Raw genomic sequence first — 13,809 nt, 5'->3', positions numbered from 1 at the left:
GTGATTTTCAGCCCTAAAAATATAATAAACAACAAAGAACTTCAGAGCAGAGTCTTTTGCACCTTGCTACTCATGTAATCACATATTTTATTTCCAGGAGGCTGTGCATAAGAAATATATGCAACAACACTCTACCTTAGATTCACTATTTACTATCTAGCCCAAAACAGCCTTTCATAAGACAGTATTGATAGTTGCATAGATGCATGACTTTTTTATTCTTTTATAGCATATAGTATCTTGTAAAGTCAAAAGCAGAATATGCAAATTATATTGGTGGTTCACAATATAACTATTGAGGTTTTTTGGCAATTAATTACCAGAAAATTATTTTAATGATGAAATACAGTTCTATAATGAGATGCTGAGTGCAATGAAATTCTTCACTTTCCATGAAGTACCCTATAAAACTCTGATACAATTCAATTTTTACACATTTGGGTTTATGAATAATTCCCCCTCATCCTCAAGTACTTTGCTGCAGCTCCATGCCCTAATATCTCTGGGCTACCTTTAAATCCCTACAGCCCTAACTCCCACACTTACTCCCTGGGAGTCCCTCCCACCGACTCAGTCCCTCTGGGTTACCTTTCCATCTTCTGTATTCTGGGACTGAGCTCTGACTCCCAGGCTACTTCCTTGAAGTACTTACAGACTCTGCTTCAGAGATCCATAAGACACCCCTCACCACCACTTGCTTCCTATGAGTGCTTCCCCCACATTGAGCTCTCTCAGCCCTTTTATAAGGCCCATTAGGCATCAGCTACCCCCCGCCCCAGGCTGGGAAGCAGCTACTTAATTATAGTGCAGCTGGGGCTGATGGGACAGGGCTGATTAGCTCCAGGCCTCCTAGCCCTTAAAGGGACAGGCCACCTTGTTACCGTGTTACTTTGGCAGTCAAAAAAGGCCAGCCCCAACCCCCAGGAGGTTAGAGTCTAATTCAAAACAAGACACAACAAAAGTGTTTAGCAAGCAATAGGCACTTGAGCTAACGCTCAGTGAAGTCAATTGGTAGAGTAGTAAATAATGCTAAGGATAGGTCAGTTATACAAAGCAATCTGAATTGCATGTTAATAAAAATATAATAAAATAAAATAATAATGGTAATCATTCATAAAAATTATTATCACTTTTCCTCAGTAGATCTCAAAGCACTTTACCAAGAAGGTCAGTACCAATAACTCCATTTTACAGATGCAGAAACTGAGGACAGAGTAGTGAAGTTACTTACCCAAGGTCACCCAGCAGACTAGTGACCAAGTCAGCAATAAAACCAGTTTCCTGAGTCCTGTGTCCTGTCCATTAGGCAGCACTGCCAGATAAGCTAAGTTCAGCTGAATAATATGTATTTTAATACAGCCAAAAGCAAGGTCATACATCTAGGAGCAAAGAATGAAGACCACACTTTCAGGATGGGAGACAGCATTCAGAAAAGCACTGACCCTGAAAAAGGATTTAGGGGTTATGGTGGATAACCAACTGAACATGAGCTCCCATTGCGAGGTTGTGGCTAAGAGGGTTAATACTGCTGCTCAGATGTATAAGCAGGGGAATACTGAATCAAAGTAGGGAAGTGCTATTACCTCTCTATATAGTATTAGTGAGACTATTACAGGAATGTTGTGTCCACACTTCAGAAAGGAGGTTGAAAAATTAGAAATGGTTCAGAAAAGAGGTACAAGAAGTATTTGAGGTCTGGAAAACATGCCTTCTAGTGAGAGATTTCAGCAGCTCAATGTTTTTAGCTTATCAAATATAAGGTTAAGAGATTATTTGTTTCTGGTCTATAAGCATATACATAGGACAAAGAGTTCTGATAGCAGATGATTCCTTAGTAGAAAAAGACATAGCTAGATCCAGAGGATGAAAGGTGAATCTAGACAAAGTCAGACTAGACATAGAATGCAAATTTTTGACTGTGAGAGCAGTAAGCCATTGGAACAAATTATCAAGGGATGTGATGGATTCTCCCTCGCTTGAAATCTTTAAATCAAGCCAATGTCTTTCTAAAAGATGTTTTATAGCTAAACAACAAGAGGTGGGCTTGATGTGGGAATTACTGGGTGAGATTCTATGGCCTGCCTCAAGTAGCAGGTCAGGCTAGATGAGCAAAATGGTTTCTTCTGCCCTTAAAATCTGTGAATCAGTGGAAGTTCTTCCATTGACTTTAAAACAGTGTTGGATCAGGCTCAAAAGAGAAGGGAAGACAATGGTAACAAAAACTAGATCAAGCGGGTCCATTTTACAACTTGATGGTTCAAAATCAACTGAACATTATTTAAAAAAATACATGCAAAGAAAAATCTCTCTCTCAACATAGCAATCATTGGTTGGATAATCTTTTGTAGGCATCACAACAGAAAGGGGTCTTTAGGAAGGATTTGAAGGAAGAGAGGGTACTGGCCTTACAAATAAAGTCACTTCGACATGGTGAGTTCTTCAGTCACCTTCTATTGTTTATCAATGAAGCATTAATAATGAGGCCATATGAAAAGACATCTCCTGCAGTAAACAAATATCAAGGAATCGCTAATAAGGTTGTAGCACATTTTAGATGAGTTACCACAATGAGAATGTATGTTATTGGTGTCTCTCACTTTATTCACATGCATACTACATGCTACAAAATGCTGCAGTTTCCTGATGTGTAGTGTTACGCTGTATATAAAGGCTGGATATAATTAATATAATTTAATGATTAATTACATTCTAATGACCCGATAGTAAAAACACTGCTTGGCTGTATGCAGCCTGTTTTAGACAGGTAATCTATGACGCCCCTACTCTTTTTCAAGAACTTTTGATTGACACTAATTTCTAGGATACTTGTCCTTCTTTAAATATATATTTTTAAATGTCATATGATTTGTAATTCTGGTTAAATAAACTGGATTACTGAATCAGCAAAATACTTAAGCACATGAGTAACTTTAAGCCCAGGAGCAAGCCCCATGATTCAGTAAGACTATTCACATGCCTAAAGTCAACAGCCTTGTTGAATCAGGGCCTAAGTCCTCAGTTTAGCTAGGGACCTCTCTAGGGGGTGAAAGGACAGTTCGCTTCCCATGGCCCTTTGATCCTTGGCCTCTGGTGGGAATGCAAAGTAGTGCTAGTTACAGTAATGTGTTTTTATGCTGTCAATTTCTGTCCTCTAAGAACTGAATTGAGACTAGTACTCACTAAGGTTGCTTGTAAAAAGGCAACCTATAAGTGAAAGGTTATTGATATCATTACTACTAACCTTAACTCCCTGGTGTCAAGTATCAGGGAATAGCTGTGTTAGTCTGTATTCACAAAAACAACAAGGAGTCCAGTGGCACCTTAAAGACTAACAGATTTATTTGGGCATAAGCTTTCATGGGTAAAAAACCACTTCTTCAGATGCATGGAGTGAAAATTACGGATGCAGGCATTATATAACTACCTGCTCCCTGATTCCTCAAAGAGTCAAGCATAGTAGATAGCACTTCATCCAGTAATGACAAAAGCTACAGGAATTTATGATCTGTTCTATATTTTGTTTAAAGTTCAGTCTCCACCTAGCACTGAAATCTGCTGTCTATCTCTTAATGTTTCATTCATTATGACTATCATTTCTGGTAATGCCACGTAGAAGATAATAGTTTTTCTTCTTCTCTTCCATATATTTCATCAATAACTTAGCAAAAAAAAAGTCTCTCTGCCTCTTATCTAAGATAAAAAACAACAACAGCTGAACCAAGAGTTTAAAATATTTTAATGCAGATGTTCCTCAACTGTGGTCTGTGATCTCTGGCTGGTTACATGGTGCTAGATCCTCCTTCTTATTTCTAATGGTTAAATTACATTAAAAGGTATCTAAAACCGTCAATCCTTTCCTGATATTACTGTTCCCTGTAAGCTATATGCCCCAGGAACGTTATATGAGCATGACGGCGAGGGAGGATGGGCCAGTCATTAGGGCACTAGTCTAGGTCTTGGGAGACAGGGATTCAATATAGTGTTGTAACATTTTGTAGCATATATTGTTGTGAGGTTACAATGGGATCCTGGCCCATGATTAGGACTCCTAGGTGCTCTGGTAATTCTACTACCACTATTAATAATAATGCAAGTGTGTCACATACATACTTCTGGTTTGAGGCGGGATATTGAAGGCAAATTTGGCCCTCATTTATACTAATCCAACCCATTGTCTAAACAATCTGCCCTGATTTACAACTGGAATCCTCGCTGAAGAAAATGAGGTTATACAGTAGAATTTATTAAAAATCCTGTTAATGGTCGGCAATCCAGAGAGTTCTCACTCTTCCAGAGCTGTGCTCACCTATAGTGCTAAGTAATAAAGATCTATATGTGTCATTAAAGTCAGACATGACTGAATACACAGAACACACATAGTTGCTTTTCCGGTACAGTCACATTTCAAAGTAAAAAGAGTGCAACAGGCCATTCTGTGTTTTGGGGCAGCAATGGTCACAATGGGCTCTTTGGAAAACAAATATGCTTTTCTCCAATACTTTGGTGGATCTGATGGGTACTAGACAAGATCAGCAATGGAAACAGAAGTATGTAAGAAATGCTGTTCTTGTGGTGTTTTCAACCCAAATCACAGAAAGTCTGTTCTTATGAGATTTCTGGTCTGACCAAAATGGCTTGCCCGTCCAAGTGCCTTTAGATGAAATCCTAACCCCAGAGATGTCAAGGAAGGGCTAGGCTCCTTGGCTGAACTATATCTGCCATGATGCACTACCTACCTTCTGGTTGAACTGACACTGTACATCATGTGAGTTATGTGAACATGGTGTATCATGGGAGCAGGGCCGGCTTTAAGCCAATTCACCCGATTCCTGGGAATTGGGCCCTGCGCAAAAGAGGGCCCCACACCTGAGGGGGCCCTGCTCCAGGGGTCTTTGTCAGCATTTTGGCAGCGGGGGGTCCGCTCCGGGGGTCTTTGGCAGCATTTTGGCAGCGGGAGGTCCTTCAGTGCCATGGAAAACGCGGAGCGGACCCCCCGCTGCCGAAGTGCTGCCGAAGCCCCGGACCGCCGCCGAGTATTTCAGTCGGGCCCCGTGGGTCATAAAGCCGGCCCTGCATGGGATATTAATCTAGCAACAGAGCCTATCCCACAGAGAAGAGTCAAGTCACGAGGTACCTGAATTACAGTTCCCATGAGGCACCCTGGCAGTTTAGGGGAACCCAAATTACTATTGATCCAAGCTAAAAATAAATGTTTTGATTTGGTTCAACAAAACGAAAAGAAATATTTTGATTTGGGAATGTCAAAACTTTTCATTGTGGTCAGAAATGTCAAAATCAAATATTTTGACATTACTTAATTGAATTTTGGGGAATTTTCCATTCTGGAAAAAAATTGCTTTTCATATTGATTTGGGAATTTTTTCCCAAATATTGGAATTCCCTATGGGATGGAAATCCTGATTTTTGACCAGCTCTAATATGCACTTAAATGTTCACGAGTACTGTGCAGTTTTGAATTTCCTTCATTTAGTTCTCTGAATAATAATGATCATTTCTTATCCTTACCTCTCATTTCTTTGTTGTTGTTACCAAACAAGGAGCTGAACTCTAAAAATCTGGGCTAACTGAAACCAGCAAGAATACTGAATTTTCTAATCCCAACATTTGATATGGCTTGTTGTGCGTAGATATTACAAGCCTGTCTGAAATGCATCTGCTTTTGAGCAAGGTATGAAGCAAATTTTGGCCCTATAAAGGGCATCTGTAATATTGATTGTTCTGCCTCTTCTGGCCACATGACAGCATGTTCACATTAAGTAAAGAGAAGATGCCTAAATTATACAACAATCTAATTACTCTCATGTGTAAGTACCATTCAAGCCTCTCAGCCTCCATACTAATTCAAAGGTCTGTAGTGCTAACTTTTCTCAGCAGGAATTTACATGATTGACTTTATTTCTTGCTAAAAGGAGGAAATCCCTTTTTGTTGGAATATTATCTTCTGCTGTTAAAACTCAGTTAAAGAAAGAAAAATACAATTGAAGTGGCACAATCATTTACCACAGATAAATGTTCAGTCTTCTGCATTCTGGGGCCTCCGCAGCCCAGGCTGAGCCATCTGCAGAATTGCAAAGAGGATCCAGGACTCTCACCTTTGGACCTTTTGCAATTTGCTCTGAACTTTCTAAACCATTTGGCTCAGCTGCTTGCAACAGACTATATAAATGCAGGTCCAAGTGAGAGGCTCATTCTCTCCCTGAAACTTGGGTAGAAGAGGTGAAGGGAGAAAGGAGAAGAACTGAGGGGACAGCAGCAATAGGGTCCGGTGCTCACCATGGGCCCTCTGCAGCTCTGGCAGCTGCTGCTGCTGCTGTTGCTGCTCAGTAGTGATGTTCTCACTCGTAAGTAGAAATTTATATGCCAGGGCTTTTTGCTGGTTTATGTGCAAATCTATTAAAATATCAGGGAGGGGAAAATCTATGGGACAATGAATCACAGAATCAGAGAAGCAAAGGATGGGAAATATGTAATCTATTCCCTTTTTGTGATGTGAGTGTGTCCTAATAGCAGGACCCATATTGAATCCATACAAGGAAAAGTTGGAAATTTTACCATTTCTCTGGTTTATTTTTAATTTGTTTTACAAGTGTAGTGGTATCATCATCCTTTATTTTTGCCTAGCTGCTTTTCTTTACCGTGGTCATTGCTCACCTGCAAGGAGATGTTGTATAGTATTCTGCAGATTTAGTGTGGGTGTTGCTAATACTTTTTACTGCAAGTGTGATGGGATGTGAGTGATAAAACATGATGTGTCTGGTAGGAGGCACTGTATGTGGAATAGCGATTTGTATTAAAAGATGACAGTAGTAATTTTGATTCAGTTCAGTAAAGATACACCTGGTATAATTTGGGGAAAAAATGAATGTGGTATGGTGGAGTTGTAAGATAATTCCTTCCTGGCCTAGGAGTGTCTGTTCAGACTATTCAATGGTACCGTAGTTTGTAAAATGTTTCGGGATCCTTTAGGAGGATAGAACTATGGGTCCAATCCTTCACCATTGAAATAAATGGGTGTTTAGCAGGATCTGGTCCTATATGCAGGTAATGATAATATTCGCCACCAGTGTGCCTTTATTGACTTCACCGGAGTTACACTAAGGATATATTTGGTCCTATACATTGTTACTAGTATTGTTTTTGTTATTAGATTACTTGAAACAAGTTACTTTTTTCCTAATTCAAAACAATATGAATCTGATCAGTTAAGTCAAAGAAAAGACCGTGGGCTTTGAATCAGAGCTCATGAAAGAATAAAGGTTCAGTATTCAAACTAACCTTAAGTGAATGCATAACTTTATGTAATCCAAATATTGATTAAATTAAACACATTTTTCAACAAATATGTTTACCTCTGTCATCAATACAGGTGACTCTTACTTATCTACTTTTCACCAGTCCACAAATTTTATAATTCAGACACAAAAACGGAGGTCTCCCCCTGCTTCTTAGTCAAGATTTAATAGCAGAGAGCTGTACAGAGGTCTCATATAGCAAAGCTATTGTTATTTTTACAAAGAAATATTACCGCAGTGCAGTTATTAGTCTACTATTCAATATTTTCATTATTTCGTAATTTAAAACTAACCTATACTTTTCAGTGTTGTATAGAAAGTATATTCTGTGATGCATTTGGTCTGTTTGTCATCTATCAGCTGTACTACTTCCCCCATCACAATGCTTTTTTATTATCATGTTGTACATTTAGTGCCTGATCATACACCATTAATATCAAGGAGCATTTTGCCACTGAGTTCAGTGATCTGAGGATCAGGCCCTTGCTTGCTAATTCACAAAATTCAGTCATTTGTAATGTGTTTTTAATGCTCGACTTCACCATTTAAGTAGATTGGAATTTTGTCTTTTACCTCAGTATTTGCAGAACGAAGCCCTTAGTTGATAGTACAAATTAGTGAGGCCCCACTGTGGCTGCATATCCATCTCTGGACTGTGATGCAGAATGTACATATGTATTTCTATTTTATTTGTTTGATATTAATAATTTGTAAAAGCTTTATTTTATGCTTTGCTTTTTTACAGAAGATGGGCCTGAAAGTGGAAATTCAGCTTGCTCAAGTAAGGTTCTCCCTTTGTATTCCTTTTGCTCTACTATTGTTTTAACTGACTATACCTCCCAAAGTTGATGGTTTGGGTTTTTTGTTTTCCACTTCCATATATCCTTTCCTTTAAAACAGATGTTTACTCAGACAAAACTCCTATTGACTTCAGGAACTAGAAGGTGTCAGGGACTTAGCCCTATGAATTTTAAGACTTTTCATCAGACTGAATAGCAGTGATTGTGGCTCTGAGTTTTAAAAAACTTTCCACAAATAAATATCACATTTATTTGCTTGGTTGATTTTCAAGGTCCATTATTTTGGAAGTCCCCTTTCTCTAGCTTTGAAGATTTAACAAGGAAATCGTATGCATTTCATTTCAATGTACACTGGTAATCTCACTCCTGATTTACTCCTTTCAGTTATTGCTACACCCAGGGATTTGGCTCAAATACAGAATATGTCAATAACTCTATCAGCTGGGATAATAATTTATTAAACCAACCTAGTCAAGAAACAGGAAATGCTGACTTTATGCACAACCTTTGTAATGAATCCTGGTTGGCCCTGACTGCTTTCTTGGATACAGAATGTTCCTCTGGAGGGTCAGTGTCCAATGAGTTGTTTTGATCTTTGTCCTTGATGAGCTTTTGCTTTTTCTTATTTGACACTATAGCACCATCTACAGGTGATCAGGATTAATTCATCCATCTGAACCAATTCAGAGATTTTTTTCTGGGTTTCGCTGTCTATTTCTCAACTTTCTTTTTATTTACTATTTTCATCATTATTTATTCCTTTTATAACAGATAAGCTTCATGTTAAACACTGGAAATGAAGGAGTAGTTGGAGGGAAATTATGTCTCCTAGAATTAGTACAACAGATATCAGTCTTGTGAGAATTGATGAAAGTATACAAACAATTATAATATTGTAGAGTGTAAGGTAGCTGAAGTTTACATGGATAACCTTCAAACTGTTTGTATGACTGTAATTAATATAATTGGCCGATCAGACTAGTTAAATCATTGAGGATGAAGAGAACTATACCATACTAAGTATTTATTGCTATCATATTCATATTTATTAATAAATAAATCTGTGGTGTCTGAAATAAAATACTTGACGTCAAGGGGAAAATAGATAAGGCTTACGGACTCTGGAAATCCAAGAAACACCATTTTTTTCATGTTCTCTCTGTGTGTGTGTATATATATATATATTCCTACTGTATTTTCTACTGCATGCATCCAATGAAGTGGGTTTTAGCCCACGAAAGCTTATGCCCAAATAAATGTGTTAGTCTCTAAGGTGCCACAAGTATCCCTAGTTCTTTTCTTAAGGAAAAAAACAGGATACTTGCAGGAAAATTCTACTCTCATTTACAACCCCAGTGATGTCAGAGTAAACTCTCGTCCAGATACTTAGCTGGTGTAAACTGGCACAGATCAACTTGAACAGATCTATGCTAATTTACACCATCTGAGGATTTGGCTCTCTGATTTGAAATTATTCAGTCCCACTTCCATAGCTTAGACTGTCTCATATATTCCTCTTCTAAGATGTATAGCTTCCTTTTAAGATCTCTCTCTCTTTTTCCCTCTGAAGCATAATTCTTGTACCAAAATATAAAGAAAGCAGACAAACTCCTACCAGATTCTACTGAGACATTCCCTGCTGACATGATAAAATGTGCTACAGGAGCATGGCTGAGACTATAATACACTTCACTGAGCCAAACAGTGCTGGCATAAAGAGGCAAAACTATTGATTTCACTGGAGTTGTGTGTGCTGACTCCAAGATGAAGTTGACTTTCCTTCCTCCCAAGGAGGATCAGGGTTAGTTTCCAATTCTGCCAGCAGACACAATGGCAATCTGTCAACAGAATTTGGCCCACCATTTCCAGGCCTGCCACTGGAAGATCTCATATCCCTGTGAGACAGTGAACAAAATTCTGCTTTCATTTACATCTATGTAACCTCACAGATTTTTCATTTGATCTGCAAGCAGAATTCAGTGTGCTGTTCGTGGCAGGGACCAACTTTTTTGTTCTGTGTTATACAGCACTTAGCATAATGGGGTCCTGGTCCATGACTAGGGCTCCTAGGTGCTACCACAGTACAGATAATTAATAATAATAATAATATTAAAGCTGAATCTCCTTTGCAGGTAGTAGGGACAGATAGGTGAAATCTCCCTGTGTGAAGAGGCCCAGCACAAGGCCTGTGTGCCAGTTAAGTCCTCTGCGCTCTTAGGAGAGGCTTCTAAACACATTTCCTCCTGCCTGATATTATCTCAAGGACTTAAATAGTGCACAGGCCTGATCTGGGTCCTGTACACGTCAAATTTAAAAAAAAAAAAAATCCACTAATATAAAAAGGAAGAACTCCAGGGAGTACATGAACTCAGGTGTGAGTTTGACTCAGAAAAGTATCTCATGTTCCCAGAAACTTTTGGACAGCAGGGCGGTTCTTTAGATTCTTGCACAATTACAATTAGGGGTTCTGGTTTTGGGGGGGGGAGGGGTTCCACTCCATTTCCACATTTATCTTTGGAAACGTCAATCGTGTGACGTTCCTGGACAAATTGGCTCTTATAGTTTTCTTTGAATTGTGACTGAACAAATTTGAGTTGAACTCTGTTGTTAGCAAGGAAGCAAACACCACTTTTAAAGAAACCCAATAAAGGCTTTTAAAAAACAATCTAATTAATTGTCTGCATATAATCATAAAAAGGTGGGGGTGGGAGGGATATTGAGAGGCCATTAAGTCCAGCCCCATGTGCTGAGGCAGGACCAAGTAAACCTAGATCATCCCTGAGATGTGTTTGTCCAATATGTTCTTAAAAGCTTCCAATCTTGGGGATTGCACAACCTCCCTTGGAAACCTACTCCAAAACTTATCTACAGATATAGTTAGAAAGATTTTCCTAATATCTAGCTTAAATCTTCTTTGCTACAGATTAAGCCCCTTTTTTTCTTTTCCTATCTTCAGTGGACATGGAAAACAATTGATCACAGTCCTCTTTACAACAGCTGTTAGCATATTTGAAGACTGTTATCAGGACCTCCCTCAGTTTTCTTTTCTCAAGACTAAACATGCCCAGTTTTCTTAACCTTTTCGCATAGGTCAGGTTTTTAAAACCTTTTCTTATTTTTATTGCTCTCCCCTGGACTCTCTCCAGTTTGTCCACATCATTCTTAAAGTATGGTGCCCAGAACTGGATACAGCACTCCAGCTGAGGCCTAACCAGTGCTGAGTAGAACAGGACAGTTACTTACCGTGACTTACATACAACACCCTGGAGCGATGATGGGATTTTTGAAACTGCATCACATAGTTGATTTATTCAATTTGTGATCTACAGTAACCCCCTGATCATTTCCAGTAGTATTACTGGCTAGCCTGTTATTCCCCATTTTGTACCTGTGCATTGTGTAGTATTTTGCACTTGTCTTTATTGAATTTCATCTTACTGACTTCAGACCAATTCTCTAATTCCTCAAGGTCATTTTGAATTCTAATCCTGTTTTTCAAAATGCTTGCCACCCCTCCAGTCTTGGTGTCATCTGCACATTTTTTAAGCATACTCTCCACTCCATCATCCAAGTCATTAACGAACGTATTTAAGTTTGGAAGGATTTAGATTTAGATTTTTTTCAATTTGACCATACACACAGAAACCAATGAAAAAAATATTCCCATCCATACTATTCTAAATTTACCAATAGGCAAAGTAAGAAAAGAGCTGCTTGAGAATTTATTAGAGTTTGATTTAAGGATATTTACTTTGTATATTCTGACATGTGATGTTGACAATTTGTGTTTTAATGGCTATAAAGCTTTAACTTTTTAAATATCAATATCTAATGTCATTAAATAATTATTGTCTAAATTTCCCCCATTAATTTCCTGTAACAACTGTGAAAATTTAAATATTTTTTTTAAAAAATGGCTTAAAATCCATAATTTTGCAAAACTGAAGATTTAAATATATTTTTTAAAATGCTTAAAATAAGTTTGTATATTATCCATCAAAATTATAACAAAAATTGATTCTGTCAAACCTAAAAATATTGAATAGATTTGACTAAATATGACCTCCCAGTTTGACAGTGAAGCATTGATAACGACTCTTTAAGTATGGTCTTTCAACTAGTTTTGCACCTACCTTATAATAATTTCATCTAGACCACATTTCCCTCATTTGCTTAAGAGAATGTTATCTGGGACTTTATCAAAAGCCTTACTAAAATCAAGATATATCACATCTACTTCTCCCCTATCCTCTAGACCAGTAACCCTGTCAAAGAAGGAAGTTAGGTTGGTTTGGTATGATTTATTGTTGACAAATCCATGCTGGCTATTCCTTATAACCCTATTATTTTCGGTGTGCTTATAACTATATTGCTCAAAAAAAATAATTAAGTATCTTTCCAGGTATTAGTTAGGCTCACTGGTCTATAATTCCCCAAGTCCTTTTTGCTCATCTTTTTAAAGATGGGTACTATGTTAGCCCTTCTCCAGTCCTCTGGGACCTCATCCATCCTCCATGAATTCTCAAACATAATTGATAACAGTTCCAAGTTTTCCTCAAGCCATATTAACTTGGATACATGTAATTTATCTAAATATTCTTTAATCTGTTCTTTCCGTATTTTGGCTTGCATTCATTCCCCTGTGTTAATATTAACTGTGATGAGTATCTCATCACCATTAACCTTTTTAATGAACACTGAAACAAAATAGGCATTAAACACCTCAACCTTCTTGATGTCATGAGTTTTATCTCTCCTTCCTCACTAAGTGGAAGACCTACACTTTCCTTCATCTTTCTCTTTCTCCTAATATATTTAAAGAACCTCTGTTTATTGCCTTTTATGTCCCTTGGTAGGTGTAACTTATTTTGTGCCTTAGCCTTTCTGATTTTGTCCCTACATGTTTATGCTATTCTTTTTACTCCTCCTTAGCAATTCATCCACATTTCCACTTTTTGTAGAATTTCTTTTTTGATTTCCATGACATTAAAGAGCTCCTGATGGAGCCATATTGGCCTTTTACTATTCTTGCTTTCTTTCCTTTGCATAGCTTCATTTATCCCTTACATTTTCTTCTGATGGGGCCTACATTCCCAACTGTGCTTACCATTGACTTTAATGGGGAAAAAAATCTGAGATGCATAGACTTTAAAGCCGGAAGGGATCATTATGATCATCTAAGCTGACATATTGCATAATACAGGAGAAAGGATCCAATGACTTGTGCATCAATGCCACAATTTCTGTTTGAGCTATAGCACATATTTTGGAAAAACATCCTATCTTGATTTAAAGGCTTCAAGTAATGACAACTCACCATATCCCTTCTACAGATTTATCTTAAAAAAATGTATGTACAAAACCAAAGAAGAAATCAGCCATAGGGATATGCTAATATTTCCCTCATTTTTGGCATTATTTCCAGTTTGCACAGTGCTATCTTGGTTTGTATTGTGATGATATAAATAGGCATCGGTCTGTGCTATTCATAAAAATGTATTTGTTTTTCTAATTGCAGAAGATGCAACCAGATTTAAACATCTCAGAAAATACGTTTACAACTATGAAGCAGAAATAGCAAGTGGAGTAAAAGGAACAGCAGATTCACGAAGTGGCTCAAAAATTAACTGCAAGGTAAGGAAAGAGGAAGAAAGAACTGACTACAATCAGAAATAAAAGATAATGGGAAACATGGG

General features: G+C 37.9%; 2 protein-coding genes across 2 annotated transcripts in view; one reads left to right on the top strand and one right to left on the bottom strand.

Annotated features, from left to right (window-relative positions):
* TDRD15 (tudor domain containing 15) overlaps positions 1-702 on the bottom strand; it is a 60,321-nt gene extending 59,619 nt beyond the window's left edge. Inside the window, exon 1 of the mRNA XM_039532185.1 lies at positions 589-702. The gene's annotated coding sequence lies outside the window, so the exon portion shown is untranslated. The remainder of the gene's footprint in view (positions 1-588) is intronic.
* A 5,525-nt stretch (positions 703-6,227) lies between these two features.
* Positions 6,228-13,809, top strand: part of APOB (apolipoprotein B) — a 47,303-nt gene continuing 39,721 nt past the window's right edge. The window contains exons 1-3 of the mRNA XM_039529832.1: positions 6,228-6,362; positions 8,059-8,094; positions 13,632-13,747. Of these exons, the coding sequence (XP_039385766.1) occupies positions 6,296-6,362; positions 8,059-8,094; positions 13,632-13,747 (219 nt within the window). The 5' untranslated portion in view covers positions 6,228-6,295. The remainder of the gene's footprint in view (positions 6,363-8,058; positions 8,095-13,631; positions 13,748-13,809) is intronic.

The sequence above is a fragment of the Mauremys reevesii genome, linkage group 3 (assembly GCF_016161935.1).
Source record: "Mauremys reevesii isolate NIE-2019 linkage group 3, ASM1616193v1, whole genome shotgun sequence".
Classification (NCBI taxonomy): Eukaryota; Metazoa; Chordata; order Testudines; family Geoemydidae; genus Mauremys; species Mauremys reevesii.
This window is presented reverse-complemented; position numbering and strand designations above follow the sequence as displayed.